General features: G+C 56.0%; 1 protein-coding gene across 6 annotated transcripts in view; it reads left to right on the top strand.

Annotated features, from left to right (window-relative positions):
* Positions 1-23,194, top strand: part of KATNIP (katanin interacting protein) — a 190,532-nt gene that overhangs the window by 45,345 nt on the left and 121,993 nt on the right. For 3 of the 6 annotated variants that reach the window (XM_066275496.1, XM_066275494.1, XM_066275495.1), the window contains 3 exons: positions 12,292-12,368; positions 18,601-18,776; positions 19,945-20,042. The exons of 1 other annotated variant lie outside the window; for it this stretch is intronic. In XM_066275496.1, the coding sequence (XP_066131593.1) occupies positions 12,292-12,368; positions 18,601-18,776; positions 19,945-20,042 (351 nt within the window). The remainder of the gene's footprint in view (positions 1-12,291; positions 12,369-18,600; positions 18,777-19,944; positions 20,043-23,194) is intronic. 2 more of the 6 variants (XM_066275497.1, XM_066275499.1) reach the window with 2 other exon arrangements.

The raw sequence follows: 23,194 nt of genomic DNA on the forward strand, positions 1-23,194 counted from the left end.
TGGCCCGCTCAGCCCCGGGTCACCCGCCGCTCCCTCTGCCCCTGACTGCAGCTCCTCTGTCCCTCCTTTCCCCTCCTACTCTCTGCTCACACTCCCCCCCCCCCCGTGCCCCCAGATGAACTTGTTCGATAGGAGGTGCTCTGTAAACCCGAAAGAAGCTAGGAAGGAAAGGAGAGGGAAATGGAGGAGCGAGGAGAGGAAGGGGTCGCAGTCCCACATGGTCAGTGTCTCTGAGGGTCAGGGCGAGAGGGAACCACCGTGAACCGTCTCCTTCCTGTGCCTGGATCTGTGTGACCTCATATAGCAAGAATTCGACTAGAGTGTGTGAGAGAACATTGAATGTGGGACCCCTGAACCCCACAGAACTGCCCTGGGCTTGTGCATGAGATTTCACTCCCTACCTCGGGTTTCCCTGCCACTCAGCACCTGTCATTGGCGCAAAGGAGCTCGGACCTCGTCTGGCTAAAGCGGGCTGGCATGTCAGAAGCCAGTTAGTTCCCTCTGGCTGTCCTCTGGGAGCAGCCAGCATGGTCTGACCACTCTCCATCCCAGCCCCCAGACAGGCTCCCCAGGGTCCTCTTGTGTTGTACTTTTCGTACAGACTGTTCGGGCCTGGATGCCCTTCCAGTCCCTCCCCTGCCCTCCCCCACCCACCCAGTGTGCGCCTTTACAGCTCAGCACCAAGTCCTCTTCTCCGCAGAGCCTCCAATCCCCGACTGATGCCAGAAACCTGTGCACTGTGTCACCACCCCCAGCACAGCCACTTCCTCTTAGTGGCACCTGCCCCATTGCACTAGAACAATCGTCTTTCAGTGGCCTCCTTGCTAAGTTCCCTGAGAACAGGGATCTTGTTCTCCTGCCTTCCTTTCCTTCCTTTCCTCCTTGCTTGTTCCTTTCCACAAATACTTTGTCAGCTTCCTGTGTGTGCCAGGCGCTGGCCGGCTGGGACACCCAGTGGTGGGAGTTAGCGCCCGCCCAGCCCTCACGGGCCTGGCATCCCAGCGGGGACCCACAAACACTTTCCAAGAGTGAGAAGTGCTGCCTCTTGGAGGAGGCCAAGGAGGCCTGGGCCGTCGGGAGAGGCCCCAGGAAGGGCCACACAGGCCCACCAGCCAGGAGGAAACTTTCTGGGCAGGGGAGAGAGCAGGTGCCCAGCCCTGAGGAGGAAGGGACTTGGCTTCTCTGAGAACCAGCCAGAAGGGCTGTTGGGCCAGGGGGCCTGGGGGTGTGTGTGTATGTAAAGAGGTTAGAGGGTGGTGGAGCCAGATTACATTTTTCTCAATCTGTCTCTGGCCCTTAGCTCAGCGCCCAACCTATAGGAGAAACTCAGGACATGTTTGTGGAATAAAGAGCAAGGGACCCCTGAGTGCCTGCCCCTGAGGGGTAGGGGTCAGTCCATCCAGGCCACCCAGCTTGTCCTGGTGATGGATGCGCTGGCAGTTCACTCCCTTAGGGGGAAATGTTCTCTGGTGCAGGCAGGGGTTGAAGGCAGAGAGTGGAGGAGATAAAATTCCATCTAGGTGCCTCTCCTCTCCCAGCAGGCCCAGCGTCTGGCTCCACGGGACCAAGGCCCTGACAGGTGACAGCAGCCCTAAATCACATTAGCACCATCCTTAGGCGTCGGGGGCTGTTCATGCTGCAGACGTGCTTCCAGACCCTCGCAGGCCTGAGGCTGCCCTGGGCTCCCAGGGAGCAGGGCCGAGAGGCACAGAGGGTAGATTGGCCTCAGCCCACCCTGACTCACTTAAAACCTGGTGAGATGATGTCCGGTCTGCTCAGACCCCTCCAACAGCTTCCTAGCTTCCTTACAGAGTCTCCGCCATGGCCACCACCCCGTGCCCCACCCCATACCCCCTGTACCCCGCCTTCCTGCCACCTTTGTCCAGATTCCCACGGGGTTCTTTCCTTCACTTCCTTCAGCCCATTTTCTTGCCTTCTCTGACCCAGGCTACAGCAGCACCTTGTCTTCCCCACACTTCCTCTTCTAGTCTCCGTGGCACATAGCGCTGGCTGAAATACTGCAAATTACTTGTTTTTTTATCGCCTGTCTCCTTTCATTGGGAGGTAAGCGCCATGATAGCAAAGACTGTAATGAGTACACATGTGTCTCCGGAATAGATGTTCAGTAACTACTGAGAGGACGGACGAATTTGTAAAATGCAGCCAGCGCTGCCCCTGGCAGGGCTGCGTGGACGTGGACACGGGAGTGCTGGGCCGATTCCCGGAGTGTGGGCTGCGTGGACGTGGACACGGGAGTGCTGGGCCGATTCCCGGAGTGTGGGCTGCGTGGACGTGGATGCAGGAGTGCTGGGCCGATTCTCGGAGTGTGGGCTGCGTGGACGCGGACGCGGGAGTGCTGGCACCGATTTCTGGAGTGTGGGCTGCATGGACGTGGACGCGGGAGTGCTGGGCCGATTCCCGAAGTGTGGGCTGCGTGGACATGGACGCAGGAGTGCTGGGCCGATTCCCGGAGTGTGGGCTGCGTGGACGTGGTCACAGGAGTGCTGGGCCGATTCCCGGAGTGTGGGCTGCGTGGACGTGGACACGGGAGTGCTGGGCCGATTCCCGGAGTGTGGGCTGCGTGGACGCGGGAGTGCTGGGCCGATTCCCGAAGTGTGGGCTGCGTGGACATGGACGCAGGAGTGCTGGGCCGATTCCCGGAGTGTGGGCTGCGTGGACGTGGTCACAGGAGTGCTGGGCCGATTCCCGGAGTGTGGGCTGCGTGGACGTGGATGCGGGAGTGTTGGCACCGATTTCTGGAGTATGGGCTGCGTGGACGCGGATGCGGGAGTGCTGGGCCGATTCCCGGAGTGTGGGCTGCGTGGATGCGGATGCGGGAGTGTTGGCACCGATTTCTGGAGTGTGGGCTGCATGGACGTGGATGCGGGAGTGCTGGGCCAATTCTCGGAGTGTGGGCTGCGTGGACGCGGATGCGGGAGTGCTGGGCCGATTCTCGGAGTGTGGGCTGCGTGGACGCGGATGCGGGAGTGCTGGGCTGATTCCCGGAGTGTGGGCTGCGTGGACGTGGATGCGGGAGTGCTGGGCTGATTCCCGGAGTGTGGGCTGCGTGGACGTGGACGCGGGAGTGCTGGGCTGATTCCCGGAGTGTGGGCTGCGTGGACGCGGATGTGGGAGTGCTGGGCCGATTCTCGGAGTGTGGGCTGCGTGGACGCGGATGCGGGAGTGCTGGGCTGATTCCCGGAGTGTGGGCTGCGTGGACGTGGATGCGGGAGTGCTGGGCTGATTCCCGGAGTGTGGGCTGCGTGGACGCGGATGCGGGAGTGCTGGGCTGATTCCCGGAGTGTGGGCTGCGTGGACGTGGATGCGGGAGTGCTGGGCTGATTCCCGGAGTGTGGGCTGCGTGGACGTGGACGCGGGAGTGCTGGGCTGATTCTCGGAGTGTGGGCTGCGTGGACGCGGATGCGGGAGTGCTGGGCCGATTCCCGAAGTGTGGGCTGCGTGGACGCGGATGCGGGAGTGCTGGGCCGATTCTCGGAGTGTGGGCTGCGTGGACGCGGATGCGGGAGTGCTGGGCCGATTCCCGGAGTGTGGGCTGCGTGGACGTGGATGCGGGAGTGCTGGGCTGATTCCCGGAGTGTGGGCTGCGTGGACGCGGATGCGGGAGTGCTGGGCTGATTCCCGGAGTGTGGGCTGCGTGGACGTGGATGCGGGAGTGCTGGGCTGATTCCCGGAGTGTGGGCTGCGTGGACGTGGATGCGGGAGTGCTGGGCTGATTCTCGGAGTGTGGGCTGCGTGGACGCGGATGCGGGAGTGCTGGGCCGATTCTCGGAGTGTGGGCTGCGTGGACGCGGATGCGGGAGTGTTGGCACCGATTCCCGGAGTGTGCTGCGTGGACGCGGATGCGGGAGTGCTGGGCTGATTCCCGGAGTGTGGGCTGCGTGGACGTGGACGCGGGAGTGCTGGGCTGATTCCCGGAGTGTGGGCTGCGTGGACGTGGACACGGGAGTGCTGGGCTGATTCCCGGAGTGTGGGCTGCGTGGACGTGGATGCGGGAGTGCTGGGCTGATTCCCGGAGTGTGGGCTGCGTGGACGTGGATACGGGAGTGTTGGCACTGATTTCTGGAGTGTGGGCTGCGTGCCTCCCCAGCCCTGTCCTGTCCCAGGCAGTAAACGTGTGCTGTTTCAGTCGGCCCAAATTTACGGCTGCCTTCTAGTTCTGTCAAGTGATAATGATTTTCCATTTATGGCGTTAGTATACATTTTCCTGTTAAAGTAAACTCATTTAAGATTTTAAAAAGAGAAAGATCTATATTTGGCAGCCTAAAAGTCAGTTTATGATACACATTGCACAAGAAAACTTTTCTGAGAATCCAAAGCCGTGTTAATTATTTTTAAGGCACGTATGGAGAATGGTTTTTCAGACAGCTGTGTAAGAAAAACATTTTCTAAAGATGCAGCCGACTGCGTCGGGGAGTTCAGGAGGGAACCCTTAATCGGGATCTGCACCCCTACCCTGCAGACCCCGACACTAAACAGTGTAACATCGCACAGTCTGTATCGGTACCAGGAGAAGACGGTATGGTACCAGCAGAGTAGGTTAGTAACAAATGTAAGTCTAAGGTGTTTGAGAAGTTAACCGAGCTCTTCCTTGGCTTACCCACCTGGGTGTGCGGGGCGGATGGTCTCGTTACCACATGCCCAGGTTGTGAGGAGCTCAGGTCTTTGCTGCAGGGTTCTGTGTTGTTTCATTCCCCCGCTCAGGGGTAGGACCAGCCGTCACTCTAGGTCCTTGATTGCTTGGCTTCTGTTTGCTATGTAGGCATACCGACTGCAGATTGTTGGCTGCTCCTGTTTTGGGGATAGGAGTACATCTGATATGTCAGCAAAAGCAGTAAAGAGCCAGCTCAGAACTATACTCTTTCATTCAGCTAGTTACTATGCATTGAAGACATGGCACAGCACTGGGACACAGGGAACAGACCCACTGGGAGAGCAGAGGGGTTGACACTGGGGGAGGGTTTTGAAGGAAGAAGAGGAGTTTTTTACTATAGGATACATTTGGATCAGCTCTTACTGTGGGTGTAGAGCCGTCATTGAGAGTATTCATTAAGGTGTCATTTTAGTTCTCTACGAAGTGCTTCTCTGAGCCCGAGCTGGTGGCATAGACTGTGGATTCAGACAGCCTTGAGTATTAGCTCTATCCCTGGACCACTGAGAACTCACTCAGGTGTAAATCTCTCTCCCTCTCTCTCCCTCTTCCTCTCTCTCTCTCTTTCTCTCACACACATACTCCTACACACACACACACACACACAAACACACAATTCAAACTGGTTTGAAGAAAAAAAACAAATGTATTAACTCTTGTGATTAAAAAGGCAAAGATAGGTCTGACTTCAGGTGGTTAGACACGATGTAGTTAAGAGGCTGTAGCTTCTGTCTGGTCTGCCTCCCTCTGTCCTGAGTTCTGCTGCCTCTGTGTTGATGTTGCTCTTGGGCGGATCTCTCCTCTGTGTTGATGTCACTCTTGGGCGGATCTCTCCTCTGTGTTGATGTTGCTCTTGGGCGGATCTCTCCTCTGTGTTGACGTTGCTCTTGGGCGGATCTCTCCTCTGTGTTGACGTTGGATCTCTCCTCTGTGTTGACGTTGCTCTTGGGCGGATCTCTCCTCTGTGTTGACGTTGCTCTTGGGCGGATCTCTCCTCTGTGTTGACGCTGCTCTTGGGCGGATCTCTCCTCTGTGTTGACGCTGCTCTTGGGCGGATCTCTCCTCTGTGTTGACGCTGCTCTTGGGCGGATCTCTCCTCTGTGTTGACGCTGCTCTTGGGCGGATCTCTCCTCTGTGTTGACGTTGCTCTTGGGCGGATCTCTCCTCTGTGTTGATGTTGCTCTTGGGCGGATCTCTCCTCTGTGTTGACGTTGCTCTTGGGCAGATCTCTCCGTGGGACCTAGAAGGAAGTTCACAGTGGGGACCCTGATCAGTTGATAAAAATGGCTTCCTTTGTGGTGGTTCTCGGATTCCATCGCTAGGCTCCTAGTGGCTCTCAGCTCATGTCAGCTAATCATTCCGGGGAAGAAGGATGGGAAGGTGTCCAGAAGAGTCAGCCAATCTCTGAGCTGAGTCTGTTGGCCTGGCTTGGGGCCCGTGCCCAGCCCTGAACCAGTCACGTGGCCAGGGAGACAGAAAGCCCTGATTGGCCAGGAGAGGTCATGTGCAGGCAGTATTATCTCCCCCCCCACACACACACACCCCACATGGATTGAGAGCGGAGGAGAGGTGGTTTCCCAAAGGAAAATTGAGGTGATGTCACCAGGAGAAAGTGGATGAGGCCGAGCTGACAAAAACAACACACATGGACCATCCACTGGGTGCCTCGTGGCGGCCTGCAGCTTGTTCGGCTTCCAAAGCCTCGGTTTCCTCTCTACAGTGGGGCCAATGATCCTAGAGAGCATAGTGTTTTTTGTTTTTTCCTTTGTGACACTCACAGTAAGACCCACAGAGCACGATAAATGTCAGTTAAGGCAGCCTGAAGAGCAGGCCCAGTAATCTGGAGTGTTGTTCATTTCTTTTCTTCTTCATTTTTCCGAAGCTGGAAACGGGGAGGCAGTCAGACAGATTCCCGCATGCACCTGACCGGGATCCACCCGGCATGCCCACCAGGGGGCGATGCTCTGCCCCTCTGGGGCGTTGCTCTGTTGCATCCAGAGCCATTATAGCGCCTGAGGCAGAGGCCACAGAGGCATCCTCAACGCCCAGGCAATCTTTGCTCCAGTGGAGCCTTGGCTGTGGGAGGGGAAGAGAGAGACAGAGAGGAAGGAGAAGGGGAGGGGTGGAGAGGTAGATGGGCGCCTCTCCTGTGTGCCCTGGCTGGGAATCAAACCCGGGACTCCTGCACGCCAGCCCGACGCTCTACCACTGAGCCAACCAGCCAGGGCTGTGTTGTTCATTTATTACCCATAAATTGTCCCTCAGTTAAGATGTGACCCTGTGCGGGCGGCGGGGTGGGGAGGCAGAGTCACTCAGGTGTGCGGAAGGGCTCTGAACTCAGAATTGCCCCCAGACACGGTGTTTCCACAGCTCGCTGGTAAAGCCTTTGAAACGACTGTTCTCTGCTGGGACCTGACACCCGCAAGGTTAGGTCGAGACCTTGAGAGGTGACACAGAGATGTGAGACACGTGTACCCCGGAAGCCAGCACTCCTCCCAGCTGCTCCTTTGTGCCCGGCTCGACTCGGGCACTCACTGAGTCAGCCCTGTGGAGCGGAGTTCCAGTATTGGCCTCAGGAATATGCGCTTCCTGAAATACAGACTCTGTCGGGCTCCTTGAAACATAACTGATTCTTGGTGTTTCTTTCCAATTCCATTATCCCCCCCAGAGAGTATTACTGGTACGGCCATTGGTAAAACTCTGCACCCTCTCAGGTCAGCCCTGGGGACAGAGATGATGAGAATAGCAATAATGGCAGTGAGGCCTGGCTTCTGTGTCACCTCCAGACCCCTCAGACCCTTTGCTGTCCTTAACTAGCACCTCTTTGGAACGCGTCACTCTAGTCAAACCCAACTTCTGGCCGTGAACTTCAGGCCCCCAAACCTTTGGCTGCATCGATCCTTCTGCCTGGAATGCCTGTCCCTTTTCTTGTTCCTCAGAAAACATTTCAACTCTAAAATCCCAGTTCAAATGTCTCCTTATTTAAGCAAATAATTCACTCAATGGGTAGTTAGCAAGCCCACTGTGAGCCAGGGACTATCCTAGGGGCTTGGAATATACAAGCAATCAAATTACAGACAGTTCCTGCCATCATGGAATTGTCATTCTAGTGCTGGGGACAACCCAAGTAAGGAAAGGCATTCTAAATAAGGTACAGTAGGTGTTAAGCTGATGGTGGTGGTGGTGGTGGTGGGGGAGGCACATTGGGAGGGGTGTGTGTGTGCACACACAGCTTTTAAATGGGGCGGCCAGGGTGGACCTCCCTGAGGAGGGAAGAGCTGCAGCCTTAAAAGAGGTGACATATCTGGGTGTACAGCTGGAAGGATGGTGCTCCAGTCAGAAGGACTGTGACTTGAGGCGTGCTGGGTTTTGAGGGTGTTGGTCTGGTGTGGTGTGGCGTGGCGTGGCATGGCGTGGCGTGGTGTGGCGGGGGGAGGGCCTGGTGGCTGCAGCTCTTGTGGAAGAGCTTGATGAGACGTGCCTTCCACAAAGACCCCCAGGCTGTAGCAGAGAGCAGACTGCAGAGGTGAGGGCAGGAGCTGGCGGCCAGGGAGGGGGCCTGAGCACGGGTGGGCGGGGCAGGTGGGGAGAAGCGGGCAGCTGTGGGATATACCATCGTGTTCTCATGAAGCTGCTGGATTGAATGTGGAGTGGGAGAGTGATCAAGGCTTCCCAGATGACGGGGGGGGGGGGGCGGGGGGGGCAGCCGTGCCTTCCAGGGGCCGTGCCAGTTCCCTCATTCAGGTCCTTGACATCATATTTTGTGCATTTTATTATAATCATCTGTTTGCTGTGTTTGGTCTTGGATCTGATGAACGTGATAGACTCTCTTCCCAGAAATATGCCTTTGTGCATTATTCAATCAAACGGGTGTCCCCAGAACTCCCAGCAGGCCACCACTGATGTCAGGGAAGGAGGCCTGGGTGTGTGTGCCCGGCTGGATGCACACAGCAGGGGGTGCCAGTCACACGCTGCCTGGGACCGGAAGGGGTCTGCATCGTGCAGAGCAGCTCCCGGTGGCTGAGTCAGACCTGCTGGCAAGTTGGTATCTGAATTTCCTCGGGGTCAGAGCTTCTGTTGTGTCACAGCCTGGAGCTAAACGTTTGGTAAATGTTTGCTGCAAAACGCTGATGATCAGTGTGGCACTTTGCAAGGTTCTCACACCTTTATGGGTGCCTTAAGTGTTAATGCCTCCATTTTCTAGCCAGAGAGTGAAGTCAGGGTGCGGGCGAGCTCTCGGGGCTGGAGGCCGTGTCTGGAGTCTGCCCAGGGCTGGCTGAGAGGTACTAAGTCACCCTCGGCAGTCGTCATCGCTGAGCTCTGTGTGCTGAAGCGAAGACTGGGGCCGAGGGCCGCGCTCCACATGCGTGTGTCCCCCCCCTTTCCCACGGTTCCCTCCCCAGGACTGTAATCCTGCTGGGTTTATAAAGAACAAGAAAGAGAGTTTCCTAAATACTTTCCGTTTCTCCCGGTTAATCCCTACAGCAGCCCTGTGTGGTAGCCCTTATTAATATTTCCTTTTGATGAGAAAACCGAGGCTCAGAGGAGGTTAGAAGCAGAGATCAGGAGTGACCCCCAAGCCTCCAAATCCCCAGATAATAAGTGAGCAATCTATATAGTTAAATGTAGCAATTTAGCACTTAATCATACACTATTCCTCACTGTGTTGTATGTAATTTAATATAATTGCAGGGTTTCCGAGTGAGCAGAAGTGAATGAGATTGAGGATGTTGGGGAGGGGGTTTGGGGGGCTTCATGGAGAGTTTGAGAACTGAGCTGGGCCTTGGAGGGGATTTGGGTGGAGGCTGGAGTGGGTTGGAGTGGATTTCTGGGAAAAGGAACGGAATAGTTAGGGCATCGGGGTAGTGCTGAGCATGGGCGGGGAGGGGGTGAGGGTAGTGCTATTTAAATAATAGAACTCTGGAAATGTGCATGTAGCTAATGTTCACTGAGAGCTTTCTAGGCGCCAGGTACTGTGCTGACGCCTTCCCACTGACACGGGGTGCAGCCGCCTTCACCTGTGCGGCCATTCACCCTCCCGGGGAAGCAGAAACCCGCCTGGACAGGACGGGTCCTGCCGTCCCCTCTGTTTCCCAGACCAGGAAGCTAACGCCAGTGTTGCGCCTCAGAGCCAGGCTGGACTCCAAAGATGTGTTCTTCCCAGCTCAGGTTCAAAGGCGTCCTGTTAGAGGCGGGTATATTGTGATGGTGGGGAATAAGAAGGACTAACCTAGGGCCTTGCTACTCGAAGTGTGGCCCACGGGCACAGCTGAGAATTTGTTAGAAAAACCTCCCCCACCCCCCACCCCAGACCTACTGAACCAGAGCCTGCATCTCAGCGTCATTTCCAGGTGATCTGTGCGGGCATTAGCGTTTGAGAGGCACAGGCTGGTAGAAAGTTTGGCTGGGTATATGCTTATGCCCCTCAAGTCTTCCTGGTGATGTCTCCTCCCTCGAAGGTGGATAAACGCAGCCCTGGAGAGTGGGAGATGAGGGCCCAGGACGGCCCGCCACACGCCGGGATCTCTTTGAAGTCTCACGTTTCATCTAAAAATGCCGCAGAATGTTCCATTCCATACAGTAATACATCAGTGGTCATTTAAATATTTTTGTGAATGGCCTTGGAGAGGAGGATCCAAGTTCCTGGAAGAGGCAGGAGCTGGGTGTCCTTGTATCTTAAATGGAGTGATGACAACCACTTCCAGGGCTGCTGTGAGGATCAAAGGAGAATCATGTCTATGGACATGCCGCACGAACTGTCTGCCTCGTACACACGCTGTTTTTCTGGAAGGAACCGGGCCTCCTCCCCAGACCCAGTGTCCTGCGAGGAGCTCTCCTCGGGCTTCAGCCCTGGACTGGGAGTGATACTCTGGGTTCCCCAGCCTGGGGACCCATTTCCTGGTGATTAGAAAGAGGAGGGAAGACAGAGGGAGGGAGACCCAGGAAGTGAGAGGGACCGAGACAGCGCAGTCAGCACCTGAGGCCAAAGGAGGCGGGGTGGCCGGAGAGACCCCCGCAGAGAGCTTGGAAGGAGGGAGGCGCCTTCGGAACTGCAGACCGTGCAGGAGAAGGGGGGCTGGACGGGCCGGATGGGCAGTCAGCGCTCCCCGAACAGGACCTGGCGAGGAAGGGAAGACCATTCTACTGGTTAAGGAGCTTTGGATCGTCCTTGGGTTGGGTTCTTGGTAAGAATAATGGGGTTGACAGATTTTGGCAAGTCAAGAAAAGAACAATGAAGGTTCTTTTTTTCCCCTCCCTCTTCTCCTCATGTTAACTGTTTGGATTTTCACACAAATTGAGCTTTAATCCTGAATGCCTTACTTGCCATTTAAAACTTAATCCCTGTAATTTGTGACTAGAACCAAACTGATATTGTCTATTTAATGCATTCCTCAGCAAAAAGTTATTTAAGGAACATGGAAAATAGCTAAGCATTGTTTATATTGTGTTCCTGTTTTTGTTTAAAAGGATGTGTGTTTGTGTGTATATTTATAAATATGTATATATATGTATATTATAAGCAAAGAAAAAGCATCTAGAAGAATGTATATCAAATTATAGTGGGGGTTTTACTAGTATAATATATACATATATCACTTTAAACATGTGTAGTTTCATTAATTATACCTGTAAAAATTGTATGGTCATATTATGATTTTTAACATAATTCTTTGGGCTGCCAATGACAGAAACTGAGCTGAAACTTGTAAAGCAATACCTGAATTGTCTGGCTACTTCTGCAGGCGTGGATGGGTTCAGGAGCTCAAATGATGTCATTAGGAATCTCTGCATCACTGGGATCTGCTGTCTTCTCTGCTGACTTCATTCACAGGCAGTTCCAGTGCACCTCAGCTTAGCACCACAGTGGGCAGAGAAGAGCTTTCCCCCAAGGGCATCAGCAAAGCCCCCGGCTGACTTTTACGGGCCCAGCTTGGGTCATGGCTTAACCCTAGACCAGTGAATCATTGTGGCTGAGGGAAGCACTATGTTGATTGGTTAGGCCACCGCCAAGGTCATGTGACCAAAGAGTAGAACAAAAGAACTTTCTAGGGCATCTGTGGAAGCCAGTGAACTGAAAGAGGGGGCTGAGTGGTTCTTCAAAGGAAATCCAGAGCTCTGTTGCCCAAAACGCAGGTACAAAACCCGAATGCCTGCTCTAAAGGGGACTTCGCTCTCTGGGTCGTGTAATGACTGAGTTGTTTATATGTAGTAAGCATGCATTCCTCTTGCAGGGGCAAGAGAAAAATGAGATCCGCTCTTGGACAGCTGATTTGGTTTGGGCCTGGTTATAACAACTGAGGAAAATAATAATGAATAGGAGAAAAGAGTGAAGCCCAAATCTTGTCCTAGCCCTTGATTTTATAGAACGTGGGCGGGATGGACAGTGGAGCTGGGAATTGATCCTCCCCTCCTTGTGGATCGTTAGCTGTGTGTGTTCATGACACACTGGGGCATGGGGCCGTCTCCTGGGCCCAGAGCTCCAGGGTGACACGCCCGGGGAGCCCAGCCTGCGTCACCGTCAGCCTCGGCCCCCCACCTCCCGTGCTGTGTGTCCCTCACTCAGGCCTCAGCAAACGCTTCCCTGCTTTCCGATATCACACAGCTTTGTTTCTTCATTTCAGGGTTACACTAAGGACATGGTGACAGACTTTGATGAGAAACATGATGAGTATTTAATATTGCTTCAGCAGAGGAACCGGTAAGTTCGTCTTACCGCTCGCCGGCAGCCCTTCACGTTAGCCAAATAGAAACCCTGTTTGGATTTGTTAACAGCACACAGGCTCCGGTTCACACAGGGACGGGATGCAGTCCCCTCCACGCGCAGAGGGCTGGGAATATTATCTGCAGTGCCAGCTCCTCTTTATTCGCTGATTTAATTGCATCTTCTGATTGAGCTGGAGCAAAGTGTTCGAGGTGCACGTACCGCCTCTCACCTCCTTGTTTCTGCTCTGGGAGAATGTGGGCTTGTCGTGAAAAGCTAGACTTTGGCGGGGCCTGTGCATCAGTCCCCCGACTAGCCCGGGCTGTGCTTTTCCAGGCCTTGCCGGTCCTCTGAAATCTGAACCTGTAATCATACCTCGTTATGTAAAGGTGGAGTCATTTTACATTCGTGTTTGAAGTTGGTCCTTATGCCATTTTAAAGTTAAGTTACTGTGGATTTGGACTCTGGAGTGCTGGTTCTTGAAAAAGCCAGGAGGAGATGGATGTCGTGTTCAGTGACTGCTGTCAAAACAGTGTGGCCTGGTTTAAAAGCAGCCTCCTCCTGTCCTCGGTGCTGAGAGGCTGCAGGGCTGCAGAGACTCCCTTTCCGTTCCCGGTGCTCTGTCTCTGGTCCCGGGACCTTGCAGTAAGCCGGGTTTGCAAGCTCAGCTGCTAGGAGGGGCCAGGCAGTAAGCGCAGCCGGCTCAGTGGGGAGGAGGGGCACTTGGAATTTTCACATGCAAGTCGCTGGGTGGTGGTTTGTGGGAACACAGGCCCAGGGGTCCGTGTCCTCCACGGTTGCCAGAGAAGCTGGCAATCTGGGTTGTGCTATGAAGCCTCTTGTGTCCTAAAACTTTGTAGTGGATTCACATGAAAGAGTAAAACAAACGGAAGAACACTGCAGGCCCCTAAAACGGACCTGCGGGCGGGGAGGGCGTGGGTGCTGACCTGGGCCTTTTGTATTACGGAATGAGCAGGGGGTCTCCCAGGCCAGGTATCTAGGGGTTGCCGTCCTGAACATGGATTCAGCCCTCCTCTGACTGCTTGTGCCCTGGGGCCCTGGTGGCCTGTTGCCTGGGACACGTTTTTATGTGCAAGACAGCCCCGCGTGCTGTAGGAGTTCAGTATGCCTGCCCACTGGCCCCTTGACTGACTTAAACTAAGACCCCTAGCATCGAGGACAACAGCACCCACCTGCATTTCCAGGTGCCCCCCCACCCCCCAGCAGAGAACCTCTGGTAGCTGACTCTCGGGACCAGCCGGAAACGCCGCCTCTGCCGGAGGGCGCCACCCTCCACCCAGGGGCGGCCTCCAGCCGGGATGGGGGAAGGCTGGTGCTGGTGGGCCCCACGCGAGGGCTCTTCCTTTTATTTCACCATCACGGATGCCACAGAGCAGATTGATTTTTATTCCGTCTCTGGCAGAGTGGACGGAGACCCCCGAACACCTGGCGGATCATTTCATCAAACACAGGCGACTTCTCTGGGAAGACAGTGTCACGTGAACAAATTGCTTCTGATTAACCGGAGGGTCAGGGAGTGCATGGTCAAGGAGACGCTGGCCGATGTGGCACAGAGGAGAATACCCAACGACAAGGTCGCAGCACAAAGGCAATTAAAAACTGTATCAAAGCTGGGTTCCCATAAAATTTGGGGGATCCATTGCCACCAAGAGGGAGCTGGCTTGATGACAGGAAATCAGAAGGTTGGGCTAAAAAGAAACACCTCCAAGTGGAGACACAGGTGGAAGGGGCGTGCGCTGGAACCGACAGCAGGTGCCGCTTTAAAGGCGCCTTTCGTGGAGCGCCCGCCGCATGCCTGGGGCCTCGCCCCAGCATCGTTCTGTTGTACCCATGCACTTCCTGCGCCCTGCGGCAGAGACTGTTGCCGCGCCCGTTTCACAGGGAAGGAGAGGCCCAGAGCAGCGTGCAGCCCGGAGCGGTGGCGCTGGGCTGCACTTCCTCAGCGATGTTCTGTTCGACATCGTCATCGATAATCAAGAGGAGAGAGACCCGCCTGGGAAGCCAGGGGCTCTCCGTTCATTCCGGAGGGGTCCGCAGGGATCAGCTGCAGTTTGCGTGGAGAGCCAGCTCCCTGACCCGGTAGGAAAGCAGCCTCTGAGCGTTGCCCTGAGCCTAGAGGGAGGCGACAGCCCTGCCGCCGTCTGGTCGCCCTGTGGCCTGAGAAGGGCGCGCAATCGCTGGGGCGAGTGCTCGGGAGAGACCTGCCCGGACACAGCTGCCCGCGTGCTGCTGGGTGACACTCATTCAGGGGGAGCTCACGAGAGCCTCCTCGGTGCCCGGCATTGCCACCGTCCTCGCTTTAATGGCAAACGCTCCTTCCCCCTGAGCTCTCATGCAGACACTCCTTGAACGCCTGGTGCTTAGGGAGCCCCCTCCGTTGACCAGCTGACCCTTCGGGTGACTGAGGTCCGGAGAAGCCACATGGCTGGTCCACAGTCGTGCAGCAGCCTCGGCGCTTAGGGACTGGGGAGTCCGGTCCTGAACCCGGTCACAGTGAGTGCACGAGAAGTGCCTGCCCGCTCTCTGAGCTTGGCCGGCCGAGTCCTCTGCCCACCTGGGTCCCTGCGTGTGCCCCGGCCACCCAGCCGTCAAGCGGGTCCCGGGCCCGTCACATCCTCAGGCCCCGGCTGCTCTAACTCCCGACGTCTCCACCTCTTCTGTACAAAGAAAGCTCTCTGCACCAGTGACCCAGAGGTCACTGCTGGATGCAGAGGAAGTGGCGCCCGTGCTGCCCGCTAGCTGCGCGGCGGCTGTGAGGACGCACCGGCCCTTCTGTCCTTACTGAACCTGGGGCCCTAGGGCTGCTGGTTCCAGAAGTCCGTCTCCAGAGCGCTCCTCTCGGATCCTCGTGCTCAGCGTGGCCCTCCATGCCGGGGCTCAGATTCCGACAGGCGGGCAGGGGGAGGCAGGGTCTCCTAGGACCCCCTGCTGTCCTGTGAAGAGCTGCCTTGGAGATTCCGACAGGCGGGCAGGGGGAGGCAGGGTCTCCTAGGACTCCCTGCTGTCCTGTGAAGAGCTGCCTTGGAGATTCCGACAGGCAGGCAGGGGGAGACAGGGTCTCCTAGGACCCCCTGCTGTCCTGTGAAGAGCTGCCTTGGAGATTCCGACAGGCGGGCAGGGGGAGGCAGGGTCTCCTAGGACCCCCTGCTGTCCTGTGAAGAGCTGCCTCGGAGAGACCGGAGTGTGACGGGGAGCCGGACCAGCTCCGCCTCCCACAGGGCAGGACTCAGCCTGGATCTTCTGAGTCCCCTCCACCCAGGGCAGCTTTTCAGGCCAAGTAGGCTATCAATTTATTTTAAAAAACAGCCCTTTTCTGTGACGCCACGTGAATATTACTGATGTGCTCAGCTGCAGCAGAGGGGTTCCTTTAGCGATTCCTTTCACAGTTTGAATAATTATCTCCTCATTTATCAGCCTTATAAACCCACATTTTCATAAATCATCCTGCTTAGAGCGAGGCCCCCGTGGAGTGGCAGCCCCGGGGCCTGGGGGACAGGATGCTGCCGTCACCGCTGAGGTGGCCTCTGGAGACGGGGCCGTCTCCAGAGGGACGTGGAGGCAGGCACTCTCAGCCAGAGGTCAGGTCCCGGCCCCCACTCCCGTGCTGTGGACCCCCGGGGCTCGGGCCATCACCGCTGAGGTGGCCTCAGGAGACGGGGCCGTCTCCAGAGGGACGTGGAGGCAGGCGCTCTCAGCCAGGGGGTCAGGTCCCGGCCCCCACTCCCGTGCTGTGGACCCCCGGGGCTCGGGCTCCCCGCGGCCCTCTCCCTGGACGGAGGTCTCTGTTTGCCGCAGCTCGTGTGCGCGGCTGTCGCTGTGTTTGGAAGTCGTCTCCTAGTCACTGTGTTTCCTTCTGTTTGATGCTGTTGCCGCACAATCAGGCATCTCCCAGGCTTCCGAGGCTGGCAAGAGATAAGCAGTCTGAAATAAATGTCCCTGCCACAATGGCTGGAAAGATGGATGTGCCGCAGCTCGAGAAACATTTAAAAACAGACAAAGAAATCACCCACGGTGCCACCACCTTACCTTAACAACTGGTTTAATTTTTACATGTATCACCTTCCACTCTGGGCCCACAGACACTTTCCTCCAACGTTGCACTGACCACCCAGGCACCGGTTGCATTCTGCCACTTTTACCTCCGCTGGACAGAACCCAAACAGCACCCCGTGTTTCAACAGAGCGCGAAATGGTAGCGGCTGCGCAGAGCCGGGGGCGGCTTTCCCGCTGTTGGTTATTTGGGTTGTTTTCAGGGTTTAGTTTGATCAGGGACAATTTGCCAGAGTGTGCATCCTGGGCCAAGACCACGCATGTGGCCTTCGCTATAGCTTTGTGTTACTTCTGAGAAGGTTCTCAGCAATGTCTCAGCTCACCAGTTTCAACATTGTCTCACTGTAGACGCTGTCTTCGCCGAGGTGAAGATTCTGGAGCCCGATGGCTTAAGTTCTGCATCCTGGCCCTGCCGCCATCCTGGCTGTGTGACAGTGGGTCCAGTTACCGAACCTCTCTGTGCCTCGGTTTCCTTCTCTATTAAATGGGGACAATAAATGCCCTTACCCCAGAGGTGGCGGCGACGATTAATGGCCGTCCTCAGTATTCACAGCACTCCACGTGTTCAAGTGCGTCTGCTCACTAAAACTTATTTGTAACTCCAAAATCAGTACCTGCTGTGCTTTCACAGTCGTTCAGAGACATTTGCAGAGTGGCAAAAAATTACAGTTACCTGACCTGGGTCTGTTCTCAGCTAGGTGTGGACATTCTTGTGTCAGCTGTCACACTGAAACGAGGTCCTTCTCACCGTGCACTTAGGGCCGTGTTTTCCACATTCTTGTGCTTTTCGCTGGTGATCCCGTGTTTAAACGGGCCTCGGGCATGGCACTGAAGTGCCCCTCGGCGCTGCTAAGTCTAAGAAGGCTGTGGTGTTTCTTCCAGAGAAAATACTTGTGCCAGATAAGCTTTAGCCAGGCGCGAGCTGGCGTGCTGCGGGCCGTGAGTTCAACGTTAATGAACCAACTCCATGTTAAGTAAGGCGCCTTTCTCCGGAAACACACGGAAAGCAAGGTCATGCATTGGTCAGGTGAGAACGTGACCAGAGGCTCACAGGAACCAAAGCCTGTATTTTCCCCTAGGAGCCGTGCTTCTGCTCACTGATGCAGTGTGTGTAGCAACCGTGCAGGAGGTAACTCCCACGAGTAATGAGAGTTCGGCGTATGGTACACACTCTGTGTGACTACTGTTATTTTCTGAAATTTACATTTTATTTGGTAGGCACATATTTAATCACCGAGAAACGAGATTGCACCCTGCTGCCGTATCGGTTGGTTTGTCTGTATCTGTCCTGTGTGGAGATAAATCTAGTTGATGTAGAGAGTGTGTCAAGGTGTTTGTGGGGATACTGACCTGACCAGGGTTAGGTGTCAGATGGGAGCGGCTCTGTTGGGACCGGAGAGGACACTGCACACCATCTATGGCAACGTGTGAGTGGAGAGAGGACCCAGCCCACGGGAGGCTGCGCTTTACCGAAAGCTGAACCGGAAGCTGAACTGGAGACCCGGCCAAGCTCAGGCCAAGCCCCTGTTAGCCTGAGGGTGTGATAATCACATCACTGATCTTGAACAGAAGCCTGCATTGGTATATTTTTAACTGCATCCGAGTATAAAAGGATGGCAGTTGAGATATCTGGGTGAGAGCTTGAGAGCTCCGTTTATTTGCTGAAGCCAAAAACCAGTCTGCCCGGCCAGCGCGGGGCTGCTGCTCTGTCGGTGCGCCCTGTGAAACCCCTCTCCAAAAGCTCAGGCCCCGCACCGCGTGTGGCTGCACACTGAGCCAGGTGCCGCTGTCACACCAAGGAGAAATGCATGGCACTGGGGCTGGCCCTGGCAGTGCGGGCTGTGGGGTGGCAGCGCACAGGTGCCTGCTCTCTCTCTCACCGCGGCGGGGCAAGGCTCTGTGACCTCGTGCTCACTAATGTGCGTTGGAGCCTCGGAATAAGATCAGCAACACTCCCGCAGAGCCCGAAGCCGTCTTCCCCTCGCTGCTCCCCTCTGTGTGTAATGGGCTTCTTAGAGGCTGTTTATAGACAAACAGCTGGGGACCCGCCACCCAGTCTATGATGATCAGAGCAGCAGTTCTGTCCTCACGTGGGGGTTGGGGGTGGGGGGTGGCCCAGGCTCATGCAACGAGGATCAAGCAGTCATTTCCCTTCCAGGATATTGAAGCATTTAAAGACCAAGGACCCTGTGCAGCTGAGGCTGGAGCACCTGGAGCAGGGCTTCTCCGTCTACGTCAATGGGGCCAATTCTGAGCTGAAGACGTCTACGTCACCACGGAAAGCCGTCCACCCCGACTTCTCCAGAAGTGCCTCGCATGCCGAGAGGACGCGCGGTGAGTGCGGGCCCTGCCCGGCCGAGCAGTGGTTCTGTTGACTGATTAGGAACAGAGGAGCCAGGTCCTATGTGTATAAATTTACCAGCAAATAACCAGCTGACCTCTACAATGATGTGGTGGCTGAGTGAGTGAGGTGGTGGAGCATGTGGCGGCAGGTCCCAGTTGGCTATATCACGTTGGGGAAGCCATCTTGTCTCTCTTTGCTTCGTCATCTTTACATCTTTAAAGTGGGACCGGTGAGAGTGCCTGTCCTCAGGGTGCTGGGGTGCCTTCCAAAGCAGGCTGCTCTGCCTGCGGGGCCGGGGCCGACTTACAAGAAAAGGAGTTGGAATGGCGCAGAGCCGGGTTTGAACCCTGTTCTGCCACTTTCTAGCTCTGAGACCTCTGGCAATTGGGTCCTCTCTGACCCTCGGTGTCCTCTTCTGTCAAATGGGAATCATTCTGCTCATTTTGCAAGCTTGCCAGGAAGATTAAATGGCATAAGAAATCTGAAGTTTCCGGCACACAATAATCTTAATTTGTGTTCTTACCACAGGTATGGTAGAATCCCAAGCCATTAATAGACAGAGTCCAAACAACAACAGGTGATAAAAGGGGAAAGTGATGTCCCAAAACCTTCCCTAGGAAAGTGACTGCAATTCAATTTGGAGTTTAGGCTGAGCTTCCTGGCTCCCAGGGCAGAGAGGAAACCAGGATGACTCTTCCAGATTTCCTGGCGGAGGAATACAGCAGTCTGCTGCGACTTAGGAGAAGAGGCCTTTCTGAGCGAGGTGCCCGGGAGGGGCAGATGACAGGACTCTGTACCCGGGTCACCAGCAGGAGAGCCGCTTGTTCAGTACACGTCTCTCCCCTCCTTCACACCAGTGCCGGCCTGTTGCACACACCGTCCTGTACCCCGCTTCTCTGCCCTGGAGATTGCTCTGGATGTGTATAGACTTGCTCCACTTGGCTGTACCTTGTTATACCTATTACTGTAATTCCATTTTTGCTAGGCATTTGGCTAGTTTTGTAATGCTTCGCTGCTATAAATGGTGCTCCAGTGCGTGACTTCACATGCAGGATTGTGGGCACATTGACGTGTACTTAAATGTGAGTTATGCAACTGCCATCAGCGTGAGCTTGTCATCGGTGCCTCACCAAGTCTCCTCCGTCCTCTCTGGTGCAGATTTCGGGCAGAGGATCCTGTTTCGAGAAGCTGAAGAGGCTCTGAGACGGAACTCACGGACAGCCCCCAGCAGAGCGCAGCGCCGCGGGTGGCACCAGGTCCGGACTCTGGGCGGGGTCCCGACCGTGGCCCCAGCTCACGCTCACTCTTTAGAATAGGGGACGGGGTGATAACGGGAACAGACACAGGATCAGGGCATTCAGAATCTCCGTGGGCAGTGGGTGGGCTGGCTGGGCACGGCCGTGGTGCCCTCTCTGTGCGAGGCACCGGCGTCCGGAGACTCTGGGCAGGGTCCCGACCATGGCCCCAGCTCACGCTCACACTTTAGAATAGGGGACGGGGTGATAACGGGAACAGACACATGATCAGGGCATTCGGAATCTCCGTGGGCAGTGGGTGGGCTGGCTGGGCACGGCAGTGGTGCCCTCTCTGTGCGAGGCACCAGGTCCGGAGACTCTGGGCAGGGTCCCGACCGTGGCCCCAGCTCACGCTCACACTTTAGAATAGGGGAATGGGGTGATAACGGGAACAGACACATGATCAGGGCATTCGGAATCTCCGTGGGCAGTGGGTGGGCTGGCTGGGCATGGCCGTGGTGCCCTCTCTGTGCGAGGCACCGGCATCCGGAGACTCTGGGCAGGGTCCCAACCATGGCCCCAGCTCACGCTCACACTTTAGAATAGGGAATGGGGTGATAACGGGAACAGACACATGATCAGGGCATTCAGAATCTCCGTGGGCAGTGGGTGGGCTGGCTGGGCACGGCCGTGGTGCCCTCTCTGTGCGAGGCACCGGCGCCTGGAGGATGGAGGAGCCTGAGGGGTCCTCCGGCCGCTCTCGGCACGATCTTCCCTTCTGGAGGGTCGCAGGCCGGACTCACGGTGCTGTCATGATGACTCACCCATGTAGCTGCTCTGTACAGAGCACCTGCCAGGCATGGTCTTAGATGCCAGGGCTGCGGTGGGTGAAAGCACCTGGCGCACCAGCTGGAGATGCCGCTTTGGTTGCTGCCGAGGCTGCTGCCGCCAGCCCCTACCGGGCACCAAGCGTGGGCTCCGCTCCGGCGGGGCCGCTTCCCTCTGCCCTTTCCTGGAGGGCACGTTCCAATGTCCTCCCTCTTCCAAAGGAGCTGAAACGAATGCTCAGGAGAGTTAAGTGAGCTTTCCAAGGTCAACCCCAGGAAGTGGCAGAATCGTGACTCAAACCCAGGTCTTCGGCCCCAAGCTGTGTCTGTGCCTGCATGGTCCTTACACGTTAGCTTGCAGCGACTCACCTCTTACCAGGGACCTGTGTGTCACAACCCACATTGCACATTCAAATCGCCTGGGAGTTTCTAAAATACCGATGCTCAGGCCCCACCCTCCCAAGATTCTGGACTCCTTTAGTCTGAGATGAGGCTTAAGTAATGGTAGCTATAGATGGTTTACTCCTGTGCTCACCAGGATTGGGAAGTACTGTTTAAAACATTTCACACTGTACTGTATGTATGGGTCTGTAAGTACATACTTACAGATGCTTTATCGGCCCATCTTTGCAATGACCTTGTAGGTCTGTAAGTACCCTCATTGTGTCACTGAAGAAATGGAGGCCCAGAGAGGCAAGGTGACTTGCTCAGAGTCACACAGCTGCTAAGGGAGAAGGGCAAGCTGAGGTTTCAACAACCTGAAGTGTGGCTCCGGCACTGGGCCTCCCCTTCTCTGCAGAGACATTTGTGGGCCTCTAATTGGGGGCCGGTGTTCCTGCCGACTAGCTCTAGTGCAGTGAGCGAGGCCCCTCGGGCTGAGGGCCCGAAGGCCTCTTTCCTCCCTGGCAATGATCGTTCATTTCCCATTACTGAGGCTTTTCGCCGCTTCTCACTTCAGACCATCCTTCTAGCTGTTCTGAGCGCCTTCTGTTATCAGGAGCCGTATTTGCATCTTAGGCTATGATGTCATGGCTGTCCCAGAATCCCTGCGATTTAACAGAATTGCCCTGAGATTAATTAACACCCCTCCCCAGCCTCTCATAGGGTCCCACACTTCACGGGGCCTACTCATGGCTAATCTCCGGGCCTCCGGAGGCTGTGAACACTGTCATTGACCTGCTGCACCTCTTCTGTCAGGGGTCAGCCGATGCCTAACGACAGAGACCTCTCAGGCGGCTTGAATCACAACTGAATGTACCACAGGGAACGAGGTGCTTACAGAATCCTGGGGCTGGCGGAGGATGAGCTCCGTGCTGGGCCTCCAGGAGCCGCCGGCAGCATCTTAGCAGGGGTCCGCCAGAGAGGCTGCTGCCTAGGACTGCCTAGGACTGCAGGAGGGAAGGTGGGGGGTCAGCGTCAGGAATGCGCCTTGGCTGCGATCCGGGAATGAAGAAGCCACCGTCACCACAGTTGGCTTCAGAGTGATGCCGAGCTTGCTAGAGTAAGGCTGTAAGGAGAGACCCTGTCCAGCCAAGGTGAGGCATTGTTGTAACACCCCCTGCCTCTGCCGGTGTGCCCAGTGGAGCGCGGAGAGGCCTCCGCCGTGCTCCCGCTCCCTTGCCGGGGCTGAAGCCCTCCGAGGGGCTCACCGGAGCCACACCCGGGACCCCAGCTGAAAGGGAATCTGGGGAATCGCAGCATCTGGTTTTCCAGCCTCTACTGAACAGGAAGTCGTCTCAGGAGGAGAGAGGAGGGGGTGACCAACCAGATCCACTCGGCTGCACCCCACACAGCCCTCTGGGAGCACCCCTCAGAGACACGGACACCAGGGAGCACTCAGCAGTGGGGAGTGCACTAGAAGAAGTGTCATGAAAGAAATCACCCTTTAATTTAGCAAACATTTATACCATGGGCCAGGCGCTGGGCAAGGCTCTGGGGGTGAAAAACAAAAAGGCCACATAAGGCTCCGTTCCTGCCCTGGGAGAGCCTGCGGTGAGGACTTGGGGACTGCAGACCTGGAGAGAGATGTGACTGCTGTTTTCAGGCACCCAGAGGACCAGCCTGGTGGGCTCCAAAGTCACCAACTTCCAAGTCTGTGGGCCAAGCTTGCCCCCAGATAATGTTTTCTGAATTCACAGTTCAAAAAGACTTAGTCACTTGCTAACATTTAAATTCAAGAGATTTTATATAATTTTTAAGAAACTCTGTTCCTGCTTCTCTAGAAGAATGTTATTATCCGGCCCCCAGGCTGGGCCACCCTCGCAATAGGCAGCCACTAGGGGGAGCTGAGGAGCCGTCTCCGGGTTAGACAGGGCCCAAGCCCACCTGTTTGCCGCAGTCTCCACC

The sequence above is a fragment of the Saccopteryx bilineata genome, chromosome 4 (genome assembly GCF_036850765.1).
Source record: "Saccopteryx bilineata isolate mSacBil1 chromosome 4, mSacBil1_pri_phased_curated, whole genome shotgun sequence".
NCBI classification, from domain to species: domain Eukaryota; kingdom Metazoa; phylum Chordata; class Mammalia; order Chiroptera; family Emballonuridae; genus Saccopteryx; species Saccopteryx bilineata.